Consider the following 19,690-nt stretch of genomic DNA (forward strand, 5'->3'; position numbering starts at 1 on the left):
ACGACATGAAAAAACTACAAATGACCAACATCATTCGACGAGTTCACAGCACGCACTCCGACACAGCAGCGGGTCGAGGCACGAGACAGCATACTGCCGACAGTAATACACCGTTTACGGTCACGGGGACCAAGCACAACGCTGTCCAAAGGCGTCTTAGCACGTTGCCGAGATAGAGAGAGAGAGAGCAACGACCATTCAGACGCACAAGGCTACCAACCAGATGCGCCACTCCAACACCTTTCGATACACCTCGACGCAGTAAACGCCGACATGGGCAGCGTACACGACCTGACATTCAATTTCTTCCAGGTCGAGCTCCCAGATAGAATGCAACAACGCTTCGTCTTCGCAGATCCGAATAGCGGCACACAACGGTGCGTGACGCGGCCTCCGATCGGACACACGGTCTCACCGGAAATCGTGCAAATCCTCACGTCCACCGTGGCAGGCCGTCCGACGTGTGCGGGCAACGAGTTCACCGTGAACGACCCAGCCCTGACCTCAATCGACGTTTGGATCGACAACATACGGTACGCAGGCACGCGTCAAGCAGTCCAAATAGCATTCAGGAGGATGTGGACCACCGCGCAAGAGTTCCCACTCTCTCTTCACACCGACGAGAGATACGCAAGAGAAGTCCCCGACTTCATAGGGGGTATATTTCAACCCTGCAGCTCACAAAGTTTGCGTGGCAGATCACACGATCCAGAAGATTGATGGTCCGACGCCAAGCATGACGGGCGGTGACTTGGAGCGACGGTACGCACAAATCCTCCGCAGCTCGTCATTCCTACATATCCGCACCGCAGAGTTCTATTGGGTGTTGAAGCTCATTAGACGAAGGCCGTCTCAGCTCATCCGGACACCTCTCCTGGTGAAGGAGCCGGCCTGCACACGCCCAACGGGGCATGCACAACTTAAATAGTGGTACGACCTGGCTCAGAAGAACCGCCCAGGAGCGATAGCGCCGGCCATGGCAACGAGAATGCCGACAATGACCCTCTACACCGATGCCTCTGGAGCCGGTTGTGGAGCGGTGTTGATGCGGGACGAGCCCCAAGAAATCATGAACGTTGGAGAAGCATGGTCCGCAGCAGAGCAGCGCGACATAACCGCGCTGGAGGGGAACACCGTGGTTCTCGCGGTAATACACTTGCGGCGATGGATTTCCGCAGGGTTGAACCTTCGTATACAGATCGACAACATGACGGCCTTAGCCGCTATCAAGAGAGAGCCGTATCGACCAAGGCGCTCAATGGCATCGCACTTCGCATAGAAGAGGTGCCGCAAGAGAATCACAATTGCTCCTTCTCAGTAGAGTACGTTCCTTCCAAAAGAAAACTTGGCTGATGTGCCTTCACGCATCTCTTTTGCTTGAAAAGAAAAGCGCACTCCGTGGGGATCGAACCCACGACCACACGGTTAAGAGCCGTGCGCTCTACCGACTGAGCTAGGAATGCCTGTGCGTGCGGTTTTCGGTGTGGGGCTCACCAAGGAGGTGAGGGAGCGAAAGAAGGAGAGAAAAGGTGGTCGGCGCACATTGGGGTGGTGTGTCATCGCGCTGGTGTGTTGTCCTCCGTCGGCGCTTGCTTTGAGAGAGACGTGACGACGTCGCCGTCATCCACCGCGCTGTTCTTCGTATTTCATTCTCATTGTCCGTTCTCCGCCTCACTTGCGGTCGTGCACGCGACCGGCTACGGCGACGCGTTGTCGCCGGTGGCATCTGCGCCGCCTTCCGCACCCGCAGGCGCCGCGGTGTAGGAGTGCTGTCTACACGTTTCTGCACTTTACGCCCCAGTACGGTGATTCCATAGAAACCCCCCCAAACAGACAACGTGGATCCTGCTAGAGAGAACCACCACCACCACTATCACCACCACAAAAGGACCTTCACAGCTTTAAAAGGGTAGTTACAAGAAGGAAATGAGAAGAAATAATAATATTAAGAGGAGGAAAACAGGCGAGCTAACAAGCCGCGTACACACCCGTGCTACATACTTATGCTAAAAACCAAAACAAGACCAACGAACAACCAACGGATTATATATACAAACACTAAGGCCCCTACTTCTTGGCGTTGCGCTTCAGCTCCGCCAGGCGTGCCATCCACTGCACCTGCGCCAGCTCCTTGTCGATGTGCGGACGCAGCTCGTGCAGCTGTGCCGCGAAGTTCAGCACGCCGAGGGTGCCGGCGTAGTACTTCGCGTCCTCCTCGGCCACGTTATCCCCGCGCGGACGCTCCGGGTAGAGGGCACTCAGCACCTGCAGCGGGGTGTACTTGCTATCCCGCGTCAGCCCCGCCACGTTCGACAGCAGCCGCTCCGTCTGGTTCAGCACCGCGTAGCTCTCCGACTGGCTCAGCCCGTTCAGCTCCTCCAGCAGGGTGAAGCGGAAGTTCGACCGCACGGAGTCGATCTGCGCCTTGCAGCGCACAAAATCGGTCAGACACGCATTCATCAGCACCTGCGCCCCGTCGTGGCGGCAGCCGTCGATGAGGTCGACGACGGGCAGCATGCGGCGATCGCAGAAGAGGCCGCGGCGCAGCGTCGTCACGAGGTCCTCGCTGTGCACGAAGTGGTCGCCGCAGCCGCAGATGGCGACGAAGGGGTCGCGCGCCGCGTAGGGCTCCGTCGTGGCCCGCAGCCTCTCCATGAGCGGCATGTTAGACTTGCTGCCGAAGATCGGGTTCTTCTTCTTCGTCTTGGCACACATGTACGGCAGCCGCTGCTCCGCCGGCTCGCGCAGCGTCCCGGCGAGGTGGGTGTAAAACGCGGAGATCATGCGGAAGACGGACGCGTAGCTGAACGGCTTCACGAGCGGGGAGCAGACGTCGAGAGGGGCGAGCACGACGCGGTGCTGCTTCGCCACCCGCCGGCCGGCCCACAGCTCCACCACCGCCGGATCGCTCAACGCGGAGCGGTGGATCTCGAAGGGGGTGCCGCAGATCTTGTTTACCGAGAAGAGGTAGGCGAGCAGCTCCCCCTTCGCCTCCTGCGCCGCCGCCTCGTCCGTCGGGGCGAGATGGGCAAAGCGACGGGCCAGCCGTGCCCGGGCAAACACCTTCCGCGTAATCATCGAAATAAACGCGAAGCCCTCCGCCCCGACCTGCGCGTTGCGGAACACATACATCGCGTCCACGAGCAGCGAGCCGAGCGAGGAGGGGCGGTCGCTGAAGTGCAGGCCCTCGCGGTGCAGGAAGCCGAGCAGCATCTGCGCAAACTCAATCGTGAAGGCCTCCATGTTGCCGCCTTCCACCGCGGCCCGGCCGGCGAAGAAGAGCGGGTTGACGTACAGCCGCTCCGCCATGTTCAGCGCCCGCCTGCTCCACTCCTCTGCCCCCTTCAAGTCGCGATGCCGCGCGTAGTCATACAGCTGCATCATGCGCAGCTGCGTGACGGGGTCGACCTGCACGTTGCCTTTGATGACCGTCATGCTGCTCGTCATGAGGCGCGTGATCTTCTTGATGCTGACGCTGAGGAAGACGAGGTGGCCCAAAAAGTCCAGACCACGGCGCCCGGCGCGGCCCATCATCTGGCGGAACTGTGTCGTGTTGAGCAGCACGTGGTCGCCGGCGAGGACGACGGAGCGGCATGGGCTGTGCACGCCGAGGGCCAGCGTCTCGGTCGCGCAAATCACCCCGCAGTGCCGACCGCGGAAGAGAATCTCCATCATGCGACGCAGCTTTCCTTTCACGCCCGCGTGGTGGATGCCGACGCCGCGCTGGATCGCACGCGCGCTGAGGCTGTCGCCCCGCTTCACGCACTCCTCCACCGCCTCCTTCACCACTGTCGGGTCAACGGTGCAGTACTGCCCAACGAAGGTGAACTCCGGCAGCACCTCCGGCACAATGAAGTCCTCGTCGTTGTTCACCGCATCGTCCACATCGCGGTCGGCCCGCTCGACGTCGCCGCCGTCGTCGGTCGTCAGCTTCTTCTGCTTCAGCGTCGATTCCCGCTGCTTGCGGGCGGCCTCAACCGCAGCCGCCTTGCGCTCCATCGCCGCTTTGTACTGCGCGAACTCCTCCGTCTGCCGGTACGCCGCCTCGGCATCCTCCAGTCGGGTGACAATCGCCTTGGTCAGGTCATCGCAGTCCTCGCCCTCGAAGGTGAAGACGATGGTCGGCCCCATGTCGCGGCTGTTCAGCTCGCGCAGCACGCTGATGATGTTGTCTGCGATGAACTCCTTGGATTCGGGGAAGAAGGCCCTCTTTGTGGTCCCCACAGCTGCTGATGCTGCCGCCGCCGTAGCAGCGGTGCGCGACGTCGTGTCCGAGGTGGGGCTCGCCGGCTGCGGCGTCGACGCCTCCGTAGACTCGCCGTCGTTGTCTTCGCCTTCCGGCGCGGGCGTCGTGCCGGCAGGGGAGTCTGCCGCGCTCACCTCCTGCCCTTGCTGCAGCAGCAGCGCGGCGTCCGTCGCGTACTTGTCCAGCTGCGCCTCGTCGTCGCGCAGCCGCTGTGAGAAGGCCTGAAGAATCGACTCGCACAGGCGCAGCATGTCGCCGTTGAAGGCCGCCGCGTCCTCCTCGCTCATCTCCGCCACCCCATCGGCGTCGCGGCCGTGGCTGAGGTAAACCCAGTAGGCGAAGGCGTTCTTCACGTCCGCCTCGTACTGCCGTGCGCGCTGCTGCGTGATGTAGTTCTCGGCCTGGAAGTACGTCTCGGGCAGCAGGGCTGCCAGCTGGGCCTCCATCGCCTGCACCACCGCCACGTGCGACCACGTCGGCGCCACCACCTCGGCGAAGAAGGCCGACATCTTCTGCAGCAGCTGTACCACCTCGCTCGGGACGAGTGTGATGTCTGGCGGGAAGCCGCTCTGCAGCTGCTCGAGCGTCAAGATGGATAGCGGGTGCAGGTCGTGGATGTACCGGTGCGGGTACTTCGCCGTGAGCTTCTTCAGCTGCGGGTGGTAGCCCGGCGGGGGCAGGTAGATGTACTTCTTAATGTCGTTCCACCGCTGGATGCTGCCCGAGGAGGGGATGTCGTGGACAACGAAGTCGCGCCGTGCCTCGGGCTGCTGCACGGCCAGGCGCTGCTGCACGCGGTTCAGCCACCCGCACAGCTCCTGCGTCTCGCCGAGGGTTGCGGAAAGGGCGACGAAGGGGCACGGCAGCAGCGCCAGCACGCGCTCCCACACGTCGCCGTTGCCGCTGCTCTCCATCGTGTGGATCTCGTCCAGGATGACGTAGTCAAGGCGCTTCGCCCAGTCCTTGTACTTGGGAGACAGCAGCAGCGTCTCCAGCACCTCGGGCAGCGTCACGAGCACCTGGCAGCTGTCCACGTAGCGGTGGTAGTCCGCCCCGCCGTGCACGCCGTACACGTTGCGGCCCGGGAAGGAGTACTTCTTCGACCCGTAACGCGCGCACACATCGGCCACGGCCTGGTTGATCAGCGCGCGGTTCGGCGCGACGTAGACGACGACCTTCGTGTTCGACGTCTTGAGCGCGCTGTACATGCAGTAGTAGGAGATGAACGTCTTGCCAGCGGAGGTCGGGGCGCAGACCACCGCGCTGCCGCGGGCGTCGACGATGTCGAGCAGCTCGCGCTGCCACGCATCCGGATTGAAGACGACGCGGTAGTCCTTCGTGGGGATGACGGGGCGCTCCAGCAGGTGTCCCATGCTCATCAGCTGCATCATCTCCGGCGTCTCGAAGCAGACCTTCTGCCGCGGGCGGTGGCTGGGCGGCAGCACCGTGACCGGTGCGTTCTGCCACCGCGCCACCGCCGCGTCCACCTTCTCGTAGTACGACGCCGGGAAGTCGAAGTGGGCGAGGGCGGAGCGCACGACGTCGAGGTCGTCCGTCGAGACCGCGACACCGTTGTCGCGGATGCAGGACAGCACCTTGTGATGACAGTACAGGAAGAGCGGTACGCCGATGGCGATGTTCGGCGCCTCCTGCACCTGCCGCGCCCGCTCCCGCTCCGCCTTCCACTGCTCCAGCTGCAGCCGCACCACGCGCGCCATCAGCTTGCACTGGAAGTGCAGCTGCACGTAGGTGAGGTACACCCAGTTCAAATAGGAGGTCGCGTCGTACACGGTGAAGTTCTTCTTGATCTTGCGCAGACGGTCCAGTCTCCCCCAGTCGCTGTGGCTGTCCTTGCTGTCAGCGATGCACGCCGCGACGAGATCCGCGATGAGGCCGAAGGCGAAGAGGTTGGTGGAGCGCTTGTCTTTAGTTGGCTTCTTGCGTTTGTTGTTGTTGTTGTTGCCGTCGTCGTCCTCCGCCGTGATGGTGAAGGCGAACTCGGCCTCGCGCATGCCGCTCGTCTCGACCAGCAGGCGCCACATCGCCAGCGGCAGCGGCACCGCCTCCTCATCCTTCAGTTGCTCGCCTGGGTCAAAGTTGCGGCCGAATGAGGCGCTCGTCAGGCGTGACAGCACGGCCGTCAGCTTCGCGATGTTGTCCGGCACATCCGTCGCCCGCATCGACGTCGGCTCCGTCATCTTGCACAGGTCCGCCACCTGCTGTGCCCAGTCCTGCACCGTCTTGTTCGCCTCCCGCACGTTCGCCTCCTCGCGAATGACGTCCTCGCGGCTTCGCACTTTCTTGTTGCGCTGCCCCTGGTGCTGCTGCTTCGTCTTCTTCGCGTTCTTCGCGTTACTGTTGTTGCCCCCCGCAGCGCCGGCAGCCTCGCCGGTGTCCTCGTCGTCGTCGCTGTCGGAGCAGACCACCGCCAGGGTGCCGCTCGTGAAGCCGCGAATGCCCATCGACTCCGCCTGCTGCGCCGCGTCCTTCACGAAGGCGGCCTCCATCGCCAGCTGCCGGCGACGCTCGCGGTCGGTCAGGTTACGCTGCGACTCCCGCTCCACCAGCACATCCACCACGTCGTTCAGCTCATCAAACGGCTGCGATACAATCCACCCGCTGAGCTCGTTCGCGTTGCCGAGCGTAGACGGGTAGGGGCGGTTCGACACGTGCCCCTCCACCTGAAAGCTGCGCGCGAGCTGGTCGACCAGCTCATGCGTCAGGTGCGGGTACTTCATCGCTTTCTTTGGCTCCGCGATGGTGATCTCTGGCAAGTCGGACAGCGCGGCGGTCGTCATGTCCGCCGACTCATCGCCGAAGACCTCCTGCCAGCTGAAGTTGACGTCCGCCACGCCGTCCTCGTCTAGCAGCTGCGCGGCGGGCGTGGTGCGCAGCAGGTGCGCCATCATCGCCAGCAGGTGCCCGTCGTAGACATCGAACTCCGCCCCACGACCCGTCGCGCAGTCGCACTGCTCGAAGGCCTGCAGCACGTACGGCGCGAGGTCGTTCAGGAAGGCGGCGATCGCAGGGGACGCGACGGCGCGCTGCGCGCGCAGCTCCGCATCGATGAGGGCAGTGCAGTACGCCGTCATCATCATTGCCTGACACAGCTGCAGCTGCTGCGGGGTGCGCTGCGGACCCGCGTGGAGGTAGGCGTGCACCGCGGCCGAGACAACCTGCTCGCGGCGCGACAGCTGACCGTCCTTTGCCAAGGCGAGGGCGGCGTCGGACAGCGGGGGCAGCTCGACGTCGCGCTCGAGCGCGGCGGCCAGCTGCGTCGACTGCGGCTCCAGCACGAGCGCGCGCGCAAAGTTGGCGCTCTCCACCGTCACGGCAAACACAACCACCGCGTTCTCACGCGTGATGATGCGGGAGGAGTACGCGACCTTAATCCGCCGCGCCGTCGCCCAGGTGAGGAAGCAGTGAAAGTAGAAGGACACACGAGCCCCGTGCGCTTCATCCTCGACGAGGCTGCGGTAGGTGCTCTTCAGTTCCATGACGCGGTCCTCCGTCGCCCGCAGCTTCACCTCCGTCGCCTCCTCCGGCGTGAGGAGGGTGGACGTCGGCGCCGCGGTGGAGTCCGTCGCGTCTCCGGCCCCGCCGTTTCCGCTCTCCACCCCCTCGAACGCCAACAGCTCCTCCTCCGTGTGGTTGTGAAAGAGCTGCTGCAGCGGCGTCGCCTGCCCCAGCTGCTCCCCGTCCGACATGAGCAAAAACTCCGGCTCGTACTTCGCGACGTACGCGGCGAACTCCGCGCAATGAAAGCTGTCGAAGGTGTCCACGACGAGCTGGCTCTCCGGGTTCGTCGTCGCCACCGCCGTCAGCGTCGCCCGCAGCGCCTCTCGGAGGAACAGCTTCTGCGGTGCCGTCGACCAAAACCAAGCGGTGTTGCGAAAGAAGACGACGTGGAAGCGTCCACCGCGCGTCTGCAGGCGACGCAGCAACGCCTGGGCGTTGTACAGGACGTGCAGCGGCTGCATTAAGTCCCAGTCCACGTGCGGGGACGACAGCGCCGCCATGAGCAGCGAGTCGCCGTCCACGAAAAACTTCTCCATGGCGCTGAGGTGGACGAACATGTCGAACTGACGCGGGCGCGCGGTGGCGTAGTGGTACTCCACCGCCACCTCCGTCAGCGCCTTCTCCATGCAGGTGACAGCCGCCGGCTGGTCCATGAAGGTCGCCAGGAACTTCCACGCCATGCGGCATTCATCGACGCCCTGCAGCGAGTCGGCCTGCGGGAGGGGGGCAGCCGCAACACCATCATCAACGTTGCTGTCGTGGATGCCCTGCGCCACGTGCTTCTGCTCGGCAGCCCAGCGCAGCAGCGCGTTGCAGGTGCGCAGCAACGCGAGGGTCTCGTGCACCGGCTTTATCGTCGTCGGGCTCGTCGCCGCGTCGGGCTCGTTCAGGCAGAGGAGGGAGTGGAGGAGGAAGAGCTGACGCACCGGCTGCGTCGCCAGGCTCTCCACGGCGGTGTTGAAGTCTGGCTGGCCATTGGCGTCCACGAAAAGCTGATGGAGCTCGCGGTAGTGCGAAGACATCGCCCGTGTACGAAAGCCAGAAAAGAAAAGAAAAGTGACGAAGACAAAGGGAGACAGAGAGGAGAGGGCAAATGCACCCCAGCAAGATCAACCAAGGACGGCCAAACAAGAAAGTAACGGTTACCAAGTCTTTTTGGAGGGGTTTAAAAAGTCACGTTTAAACAGCGTTATATATGTAGTAGTAGTACTACTGGTTTACCTTTGAGTTTGCGTGTAATGTGTTGGCGCGTTAACCTGTTATACTTTATCCCAACGCTGCGATGTCCTTGTGTGCTGCGCCTGACGAAAGCGGCGCACGTGGAGACGACGACAGCGACGCCGCAGAGGCACAGAGGAATGAAAGGAAGCGAAAGGGAAACAACGAGGGGCGAGGTCCCGAAAGAAATATGACAAAAGAAAAAGAGAGAAGTGGCTGCACTGCGATGGCGGACAACTAAGTGACGCTACAACTCAGTGGCTGTCGTGGTCACCTGCTGATGATATCTGGCGAGGTGAAGACCCGCAGGAGGGTGGCGGTGGTGGGGGTGGTAAGGGGAAGGGAAAGCAGGAGGAGGGTGGTGCGGGAGTGAGTGAAGCGGAGCTCCATCGAGCCCCTCCATCCCCCCCAAAAGAAGAAAGAAAGATGGCTGTAAACGTTCGTTGCTCCATCCGGCATTTCTCGTTGGGGGGGGGGGGCCGGGGTTCCGTCAGCGCAGTGCAGAAGGTGGTGCGAGGCGGCTGCGTGCGGACATCAGTGCGTGGCAGTCAGCAAAGAGAGGGCTCTTCTTCACTTCCACTTTCACTTCTCTCTCTCTCTCACACACACAGCATAAGGCAGCAACCGCATGCTGTAACAGCAGATGTGTGCGTAATACAGGTGTGGAGGTGTAAATGTAAAGTATAAAGAATGGCACACGCATTCAATAAGCCGAAGCGGGTTTAGCAAGTAAAAGTAAGAAAAATGCCGCGAGCGCCACCAGCGGCGGCAACCGCCCATTCGATCACTTCGCGTGCTCCGCTTCTCCGTCTTCCGGTGCACCGGCCGCCACGGCGGGACCGGGCGAGGCCTCGCCATCGCGAGACGTCACCGCACTCTGGAGCTGCCGGACTCGGCCACCGTCATCACACATCACCGCGGCTCCCCGCGCGCCCGCCGTCTGCACCTCCGACCGAAAAAGAATGAAGTAGCTCGTTGCATCAACGGAGACGGCGGCGGCGTCAACACCACCGCCACCGCCGATGACGGCAACACGGCTGAATAGCACGGTGGCGCGGCTGCCGCTGCGCAGGCGCAGAAGCGGCGGTCCCCCACCCTCAATGCCGCAGTGCACCAATCGCGCAATGGACTGCGTGCGGACGTCTACGTTGGTGAACATTGCGAAGGAGGCCTCGGCCAGGCTGTCCTTCGAGAGGCACAGCATCATCCCGTCGTTTGCCGGTGCGCGTGCGCGCGCCGCTGCGTCCGCGAGGCGCGTGGGCGAAGGGGACGGCGGTGCCGCCCGCTCCTGATCGTCACCCTTCGCGTTCGCCTCCCCGTCCGCCGTGTCCACCGCAGCAGCGGCGCTGGGCGAAGAAGGCGATGCCACGGCGTCTGCGGCGGTTGCGCCAGTGGCGGAAGAGGCGGATGCGAGGGGGCTGAAGGGCCACGCACCGCGCGAGGGCCCGGCCATGTGCAGCGTGCACTGCGCCCCGTTGCGTAGCGACAAGATCAGAAGTGGAGTGTCCGCCGCCGGCGGCGTTGGTGCGTTGTCGCCGTGACACCTCTCTTCCTGTGGTGGCGCCGTGACCGCCGTCGTGGTCGCTGGTGCTCGTGCTGGGGAGCCGCGCGCTGACTGGACAACACCCTCCCCCTCCTCCTCCTCCTCTTCCTCCTCCGTACAGCAACTACCGCTGGTCACTAACGGTGAGAGAAAGACGCCGCCGCTGCTGCTGCTGTTCAGGCTGCTGCGATGACTGCATGTCCGATCGCTGCGCAGCACACGAACGTAGTCGCCGTGCAGGCGCGCGTAGGGACCATCGCAAACCACCACTACCACTACAGGCGCTTCTCCATTGCTGGACCGCTCTCCACGCTCAGCAGGCGCTGTGCCTTCCTCATGGTGCGCGGTGTCTGGTAGGGCGGCCAGTGAAGCGTCGATGAGACAGTCAAACAGGTTCAACACCCCGTGCTGACACACATGTATCGCCGGCGGCGCCTGCAGAAGGGCCGGCGCGGGTGTCGTGCTCTCCGCCGCTGCTGCTGCTGCGCCACCGCCTTCCTCGTCGTTGTCCCCTTGACGAGTCGACTCCGTGTCGTCCCCCGCTGATCGCGCCGGAGCGACGGGTGTTGGCTGCAGCAGCATGCGCTCAACGGTGCAGGTACCACGGACCACCACCCCGCCGACGATGGCGGGCTGCACAGACGGTAAGGCCGCGGCAGCCGCAGCCGCATCCGCGGCGTGCGTCGGCGGCATCAGCGGCGAAGAGGACGGTGGCGGACGCGCGGTCTTCTCCGCACCGGCATCGACCAGCTCGTTGAGCCGGAAGGGAAGGCTGACGCGGTGGGGCTCGTACGCCATCCAATGCAGGTGCCGACGTGCGGCGCGGGTCGGCGGCTGGTGGCGACGTCCGCCCGCGAGCGCCGGTGCGGATGAGGCGTCGTGCGCATCCGCGTTCTCAATGAAGCACTCGCGGGTGGTGACTGCGGTGTACGCCGCCATGGCGGTGTCCAGTAGCGACAGCGTCGTCGCGCCACCCTCGACGTTGGCGAGCGCCGTCCCCTTCGTGTGCGGGTCGTCCCTCTTCTTCCGACGGAACACCGACGCAGCCGCCGGCGGCCGGTCACTTGCCAGATCCCGGCGCAGAAGTGCGGCGGAGGCAACGGCGGAGGCGATACCCCGCAGAGCACCCCACACCCGCTGCCGGACTCTCGCCAAAGCTGCGCCGGCGTAGCCGTAGCCGTTGCCGCCGCTGTCACTGCTGCTGTTGCTGTGCGTGTCCTCCTGTGCTTCGTCGTTGCCCGACATCACCGTCGTCCACCGGTCCTCTACGCTCCCCCGCTCCTCGCCGTCTGCTGATGCTGCCCCTCTTCCTTGTCCCACCGCCTCCACCGCCTCTTCACTGATGTTGCTCTTGCTGACGTCCCACGTGGCGCCCTCCCCCGCCGTCTGTGGACGCGCTATGCGACAGACGCCGCCAACGTGTACGACGAGGGCGTGCTGCCCGGCACACTGCACCTGACAGTTCGCGAGCGTCACGTGCGCCCCGGCGAAGACGTTTACGCCGACGAGCGCGCAGTCGTGGACGAGGCACTTCCCGATAAAACCGGTAGCACCGTCGGCGCACGTGATGCCGCAGCGGGCGCCACCGCCGATAATGGACTGCGGCAGGTGTGCCGTCGCCTCATCCAGCGCGATGCAGGCGGGCAGTAAGTCGGACACGTTTGCGGCCTCTGCGACACCGCACGGTAGCGAGGAGAGCGGCGGAGGTGCGGGAGAGTTGGAAGCAGACGGCGGTGACACGCGGTTGGTCACCGAGCTGCTACGTTGATGCGGATGCTGATCTTCATCCTGCGACCCTCCTCCGCCAACTTCGCGAAGAGCAGACGTGGGCAGCGATGCACAGCCATTCTGCTGCTTTGGTTGCTGCTTGTGCACGTGGATGTCCAGCACGCTGTCGACGTCCGCCTCGCAATGCGCTCCGGCGTACAGGTACAGGCCAATGCGTGAGAAGCCGTAGATCTTCACGTGGCCCTGAAAGGACAGCACCCCGCTGCGGCACTCGATACCGTACTTCTTGCCGGTGTAGCTGCCGCGGCGCACCATGCAGCGCCCGTTCGACAATACATAGACGCCGACGTGGCTGCTGCTCGCGCTGCACTTCGTCAGCTGCATCGCACTGCCGTCCGCGGTGAAGCCATTGACGACGTGCTTCGCCGTGCAGTGGTGTGCTTCGAAGGTCGTCTCGGGGCCGAGGGCGGCGAAACCGAAGGTGACGCAGCGGACTTCGCTGTCCTGCGCGTAGCAGCGACTGCCCGACCACACCTTCACCCCAGAGGTGAGTACCGCCGCAGCCGCGGTTGTTGTTGTTGTTGCTGCCGCTGCTGCTGCCACGGCCGGAGCCGGAAGACTGTTGCCAGCGATGACGGCGGCGGCGGAGGGAGACGAAGAGGACGATGACGTTTGCGCCGTATCGGCTGCGGCGTCACAACGAGCGCCACCGCCGCCGCTGCGGTGCGGGCTCTCGCCCTTCACCTTGTCCTTGTTGTCGGGGACCGAGTTCAGCCGGTCGTCCACGTCGTCCGCGCCGATGTCGAGCGTCAAGCCGCGGAGCCAGCTGCCGGTGACGAGGGCTGATGATGCGGAGGTGCGTTGGTCCTCCGCTGCCGCCGCGTCCGATGACATCGCGTCCATCTCATTTCCACGTCGCTCCGTGGGTATCCTTCCCGCGTGAGGGTCCGCTGCACGCGTGTCAGGGAGATGAGGCGGGGCGGTGGCGCTGCCAGAGCGGCTGCTACCGCTGCTGCTGCTACTTCCGCTACTTCTACGCCGCAGCGCCGGCACCGTCGTCGTCGTCGTCGTGATGGGCGTCTGCGGTCTCTTCCTGCTGCAGTCGCGCGTCGCACCTCCGAAAACGAAGTTTGCCGCGTCGGTTGGAGACACGTCGATTAGGCACCGCCGCAACGTGACCCGGCTCTTGTTGTACACGTTAAACCCGCTGTCCCGGCCCCGCAGCACCGCGATGCCGTCGCAGCGCAGTTCGCTCCCCTTGCACTCCACCCCGTACGTGTCGCCGCCGAACACGGCAGGAACCCCGCCGCAGATCAGCCGTGGCGGGGTGCGATGCAGCGAGTCGACGCCCACGATGTGCGGCACGCCTGTGGCCTCGACCACCGCGTTGTTCAGTGCAAAGAGACCGACGTGCCGGGTGTCTGCCCCGCAGTCGGCGAAGCGGCTTGTGGAGTGGTCGACTGTGAAGCCGTTCATGCAGTGCGCCGCCACACACTCGACCACCTCCGCCGTGGAGGACTGAATAACGCCGACACCGAAGCTGAAGCCGGTGATGAGGCAGCGCCGCGCCTTGAGCGACGAGTGGACCGTCTTGATCCCGCAGGAGCTCTGCCGCGATGCGAGGGAGGACGGCCCGGGCGAACTCTTCCACTCCGCCGAAAGGGAACAAGCCCTCCTGACCGGTGTCCTGGCGCTCGCCCCCCGGCCGAACGGCGCCGGCGACGGTGGCTGCTTTAGCGGGAGCGACACGGCAGAACCCCCGACAGCCGTTGCATGGACGGTGCCTTCCGCTTCTGTCTCCGCTTCTGCCTGTGCGACGGCTGCGGCTGCGGCAGCGGCAGCGGCGGCGGCGTCTTCCGTCTCTGCGGTCGACCACAACACGCACTCCTCCAACTCCACAGTGCTGTCGTCGACGGCGTACACGGCGGTGTCGCGCGCGTCTAACACCGTCACGCCCGTCGCCTTGAGCGCCGCATCGCGTACTTCAAGACTGAAGGAGCCGCCGTAGATGCCGAGGTGCGGCTGCTGCTGTTGCTGCTGCGGTGGCGGTGATGTGCTGACACTGCGGCTGGAGGAGGGCTCGTGGACTTCATCGTCACCGCGTGTGCCGTTGCTGATCAGCAGCTTCAACGACGCTGCTTCCATTGTCGTGGCGTCGCCGTCGGTGCCCGCCGCTGCGGCGGCCGCTGGATGCAAGACGTACTCGACGTAGTACTGACGCGCCAGTTCAGCTACACGCGCCGTTCGCGCCGCCGCCGCTGCCGCCGCTGCCGCCGCTGCCGCCGCAACAGCCGCAGCCGAAGACGAGGTCCTCCTCTGTGACACGTCTGTGTCTGGCACGTGTACTTGTGCTGCTGCTGCTGCGTCTGCGTCTTCTGCTTGTTGTCGTCGCGGCACCGCGCGCAGTTGTTGCTGCGCAGTTCGGCGAGCAGCCTCGTACGCCGCCGCCAGCAGCGTGCACCGCCGCGCAAAGCTCCCGCAGTTGTCGTCCGTCATTATGCACTTCGCTTTGCGTAGCACAAACACCCCCACGTGATTTGTGTGGGCGGAGCACCCGTCGAGCGTCGCGGCGGAGGCGTCAATCGTGTAGCCGTTCACGACGTTGTCCGCGTGGCAGCGGTAGAGGTGGGCGACGGAGTGCGCGATAACGCAGAAGGCGAAGTAGACGTGCCGCGCGGTGCACCAGCGAGCCGTGAGGGTGCCGCCGAGCTCGACGATGAGGCCAGTGCTGCGTGCGGCGTCCCCGAGCTGCAACGGTGGAGGTGGTGGTGGTGGCAGTGGTCCGTCGTTTTCCCCTCCTTGCCGCGCACCGTCTCGCTCGTCCGGCCCCATATTTCGTTCCGCTGCCGCTGCCGCCCCCACCACTGTCGACGTCGTCGCCGTTGGTGTCTCCACTGCGCTCCCCTCGAAGGCGCAGTGCTCCAAGAAGGCGCGACAGCCCTGGATGATGACGGCACTCGAGATGGCGGCCACCACCGTGCAGTACGCCATGTCCACGATCGCGTCCTGCTCGGCGAAGATCGTCCGCTCCGTGTTGCGGCCGGGGTGGACGCTGCAGCGCACGAGGCGCAGCCGGCCCTGATTGGAGACTAGTATAAGAGAGCGCAGCACCGTCATCATGGCCGCAAGCGGCGGCTGTGCTGCTGCATTAGCACGAGAGTAACTGACCGCATCCGCTTCTTCGTCTTCATCTTCGCTGACTTCTTCTGCGTCGGAGTCTGGCGCTGACACGTCCTTGTGCCCTTCCTGCTCTGCCGGCTCCCCTGACCCAGCACCTTGCGTGCTCCTTGACGGATGACGCTGACGATGGCGACGGCTGCGCCACGGCTGTGCTGCTTGCATCTCCGGCATAAGCCGGTAGATCCGCGACGCATCTGTGACTTCGACCTTCGACGAGTCCAACACGAGGAGACATTCCTTTCGCTGCGCGTAGAAGAGCGCCGGCGGCGGCGGTGGTGGTCGCCGCGCCGCGTCTTCGCTCCCCTCCTCCTCCTCCTCCTCCTCCTCCTCGATGCCCGCTTCACCGCCTGCGCCGTCGTCCTCGCTTCCTTGACGGCCCTTCTCGGCCGGTGCGTGCGAGCCATGCGAACTTCGATGCCCGCCCGTGCACCCCGGACGAGAGGAGGGAGACGCCGACGGTGGAAATAACAGACGTGCTGGCGGTGACGGCAGCGCTCGCCGCAGCAGACGGTCGTCCGGCATCAATGCCAGCTGACTCTGCGTGATCTGCACGCTCGCCAGCTCCTCCGCCGTGATCGAGCCGACGAGCACGCAGCGGTGCAGCGTCAGCGACCCCAACACCCGCAGGTGACCGTACAGGTACATGTGCTCGCAGCGCAGCGACAACCCGGCGGGGATCTCACACACGTGCACCTCGCCGCCCGGTGACGGGGCGGTAGAGGGCTGAAGAGAGAAACGAAATGACGGTGCAGATCCCGCTGCTGCTGCTGCCGCTGCTGTCGTGGGTGACGCCGTCGCCGCACCCGCGTTCGTTGGCGTCGTGGGGTTACTGCGAGCGGCTCTGCTTGCCGTCAGCGTGGAGGCGGCGGCAGCGGTGGCGGACAGGGTGCGCGTTGAACTGGCGGAGACGCGCATGCTGCGCAGCACACACGCGATCGGTGCCTGCTCCACATCCTCACACGTGCCGCTGCTCGCTCGGTCGTACGCACCGCTAAGACACACGTCCAGCGTGCAGGGCTGCGCGGCCGCGCGGGCCGGAGGCTTCTCGGTCAGCCGCACAACTTGCGTCGTCAACCCGCCCGCGTCCCCGTCGTTGTCGCTCGCAGGACGCCCCGCCGCCGCCGCCGCCGCCGCTGTCGAAGGAGTAGTAGGACTCGTTGCGGCAGGAAGGGGGACTTGAGGAAGCGCCCGGGGAACCCACAACTCGGCTACTCGCTGCCGGTCTCCCGCACGACTCCGCGCGTCGCCGTCGCTGCGATGGCCGCTTGTGTGCGTGGGAGCGTAGGCGAGGTGCAGCGCCGCTGGCGGCCGCGCCCGCAACACCCGCTCCGCGTGCAGCGCCGGCGTGCACACCGCCGCAGTGGATGCCGCCGCTGCTGCGGTTGTTTTCGTGGCGGTGGGGGCGGCTTGTGCGGCGTTAGGCGAGAGTGATGGGGAGGTCGGCCCTGCGTCGTCGCCCGCCCCGCCCTGCTCGTCCCCCTCCGCCTTTGCGGCCGCTGGGGCGCCCAACCTGTCGAGGCTGCGTGCGTCCGCCAGCAGGGCTGCCGTGTCGAGCCGCATCTGCACCGGTGGGCGACGCCCCACGGGCTGCGCGAAAGACGGAACGTGCTGTTGCCGTGGTAGTGGTGGATCGACGGCGGTATCGGCGGCGGGGGTGCTGTAGACGTACACCAATGCGTCGTAGATCGCGGTGTTGAGGTGCGAGACGTCGCGTATGGCGTGTGCCGCCGTCGATGGCGGAGAAGTGGAGGAGGAGTACGACGGCTGCGGGCCGACGACCGCCGCCGCTGCCGCACCCACACTCGGCGAGACACTGCAGGTGGATTCGGTCTGCTGGGCGGCGCCGAGCGCGACCGGGCCACGATCCGAGCCTTCAACCGTCTCCGCCGCTCGCTCTCCTCCTCCCGCCGCCGTCGCCGCAACATCAACGGGGTTTATCGACTGCGCTGGCGCCGTTGGTGTTGCCGCGGCTGCAGCGACATCGACGGCGGAGTCAAGAAGCGAGGGGCTCACGTGCCGTCGAAACAGGTGCGGGTGCGCTCGGCGGATGTAATCCATTCCTAGCTGGTGCTCCTCGGCCGAGTACGCCCCCGGCGCGGAGACACCACCGCCGGCAGCACCCGCCGCAACCGCCGCCGCCCGCCGGCTCTCCGCCCGCTCCGCGTCATCGACCGACACGCGGCCGTCGCCGCTGAAGGGGTTTAACGTCTCGTGCAGCGCGATGAGCAGCAACGTCATGTTGTCCGGCGTCGGCTCCCAGTACTGCGACATGAGCTCTAAGGAGCAGAGGGCGCCGTGATGAATAAAGGAGGCGATGAGGCGCGGCGCGACGATGAACACGAGGGGCATGCGTGCTCTGCGGCGCCCGGCAACCGCCGCTGTGGAGGGGCCGCCTGCATGGCTGCGATGACTGCCACTAACACGCGTCATCGCGTTGCCGTCTGCGGGCGTGCTGCCAGGCGGGCTGGACGGGAGGGTCGTCGTCTCGCCCAGGGAGGCGTAGCGCTTACATCCCTCAATGTGCGGCTGGGGTGTGGCCAAGGTGGCGTGATCCGTGTGATGCAGCGACAGACTCTGCGGCGGTGGCAGACCCTCCTCCTCCTCGCGTTGCGGCTGTTGCACCGGCGTGCTCTCCCCAAGATCGCCCTGCTCGACAGCGCGGCCGTTGCCGTCGGCAGCGTCGACCGGCGCATCCCGCGTACGAGGAGAGGGCGGCGAGGGGGCGGCTGAAGGAGAACTTGCGGTGGGGGTGTCTGTGTCGTGCTGCTGGGCCACGGAGAGCGCCGCCGCTGCGGTGCTGGCCGTGGGGATGTGTGGGCCCCGTGACGAGGTCCGCTTATCCAGAAAGAACGCGTTCTCAGGGTCGTCACCCACGCCCTCCTCGCTGAACACGAGTTCCAGCGAGACGTAGAAGTCGGTGGCGTTTTCATCTTGATACAGCAGCTGCACAAACCAGCGCGTTAAATCGTCATCGTCGACCAGTTCAATCTGCGACACCCCGCTCGGAGTGTTACGGCCACCGTGCCGCTTGAAGTGCGCGAAGAGCCGCTGCAGCTGCTGAATGTGGTCTTTGGACGGCATGTCCGCAACGCCGCTTGTGTGTGTGTGTGAGGCTCGGCCTTCCTTTCAAGTAATAAATAAAATAGGTAGAGAGAATTGGTGGGTGCGAGAGAGGGCGGACACGTCGTGTGAAGCTACGAGTCCGCGCACTCACGCATGCACGCACGCACCCCCCTGGTCGTTGCGCCCGCGGACGCCGCAGGATACAGATATATATATAGATATATAAGAATCCCCGAAGAGGAGAAGAAGGCGAGGGACACGGCCTGTTGCCAGAAAGGTCGACACCGGCTCCCGCGTACTTCCGTGGCGGAACACCACCACCACCAACAGCAACAACACAAGAAACCCCAATAAACAACTAGCAAATAAAGCCAGCTGCCGCAGCAACAACAGTCAGCACACCCACCCACACACACGGAGAGAGGGAGAGTTGACACACCTGGAGGTAGGGATTTTTTGCCACGTCGATGACGACCGCGTTATCTCGGAGCGAACCTCGCAGGTGATGTGCACCGCCTACGCTGGTCCACCGTGATAAGCGCGAGAACAATAAAACCTAATCGTAGTAGACACAATGAAACCAAGGAGAGAAGAAGAAGAGAGAAGGCAAACAAGATCGACAATGAGACACAGCGGAAGAGCAGTGGAAATAATATGAAGTTATATATAAATGACTACTGAGGGGAGATGCAATGAAGTAGTGGTCTACGTAGAACAGAGAATATATCTGTATGAGTGTGCGTGTGTGTTCGTGTGCTCGCTGCGAAGGCACGTCGCGACCCACAGCCTGCACGTTTCTCTTGCTGCGAAGCGGGCTTCATCAGAGGCGGGACGAGGAGGAGAAGGGACGCAGAGAGAGAGAGTGTGTGTGTATGGAGAAAGGGGGCGGGGGAGAGAGGGAGAGGCGGAATCAAAAACTCCCTCAGCAGACAGCAGGGAAGCCGCCGCGGAGGTGTCGTGCCGCAGAAGGATGCCCACACGTCCTTCTCGCGCGCGTTGGCCTCGGTGCGCTTCTCCAGCCGCAGTTTGTTACTTTTCGAAAAGGAAGAGATGATCATGCGATAAGACTGCCCAAACGCGGAGGGCAGCTGCACCTCGCGCCGTCGCCTTTGGTGTTGCGCCTGCTCTTCTCCTTTCCCCTCTGTTGCGCTAACGATATAGACATATATGCAGTAGTGCGTTGCACTCATGAC

General features: G+C 64.4%; 3 protein-coding genes across 4 annotated transcripts; all 3 read right to left on the reverse strand.

The window, feature by feature from the left end:
- Positions 1-212: 212 nt before the first annotated feature.
- On the reverse strand, positions 213-1,464 carry ABB37_09858 (hypothetical protein; the record flags this gene model as incomplete). The annotated part of the gene is made up of 1 exon (XM_015809520.1): positions 213-1,464. Exon 1 carries the CDS (start codon positions 528-530, stop codon positions 213-215), a length of 318 nt encoding a protein of 105 aa, XP_015651852.1. The 5' UTR covers positions 531-1,464.
- Positions 1,465-2,067: 603 nt separating this feature from the next.
- On the reverse strand, positions 2,068-9,271 carry ABB37_09859 (hypothetical protein; the record flags this gene model as incomplete). 2 transcript variants are annotated; one of them, XM_015809522.1, is made up of 1 exon in its annotated part: positions 2,068-9,271. In XM_015809522.1, the coding sequence occupies exon 1, from the start codon at positions 8,785-8,787 to the stop codon at positions 2,068-2,070; it is 6,720 nt and encodes a 2,239-aa protein (XP_015651854.1). In that variant the 5' UTR covers positions 8,788-9,271. The 2 variants fall into 2 exon arrangements, with proteins under 2 accessions (XP_015651854.1, XP_015651853.1); XM_015809521.1 differs by having other exon boundaries at positions 2,068-9,261.
- A 496-nt stretch (positions 9,272-9,767) lies between these two features.
- Positions 9,768-18,515, reverse strand: ABB37_09860 (hypothetical protein; the record flags this gene model as incomplete). Its single annotated transcript, XM_015809523.1, has 1 exon — positions 9,768-18,515. One exon carries the CDS (start codon positions 18,513-18,515, stop codon positions 9,768-9,770), a length of 8,748 nt encoding a protein of 2,915 aa, XP_015651855.1.
- Between the last annotated feature and the right edge of the window lie 1,175 nt (positions 18,516-19,690).

The sequence above is a fragment of the Leptomonas pyrrhocoris genome (assembly GCF_001293395.1).
Source record: "Leptomonas pyrrhocoris isolate H10 chromosome Unknown, whole genome shotgun sequence".
Taxonomy (NCBI): Eukaryota; Euglenozoa; class Kinetoplastea; order Trypanosomatida; family Trypanosomatidae; genus Leptomonas; species Leptomonas pyrrhocoris.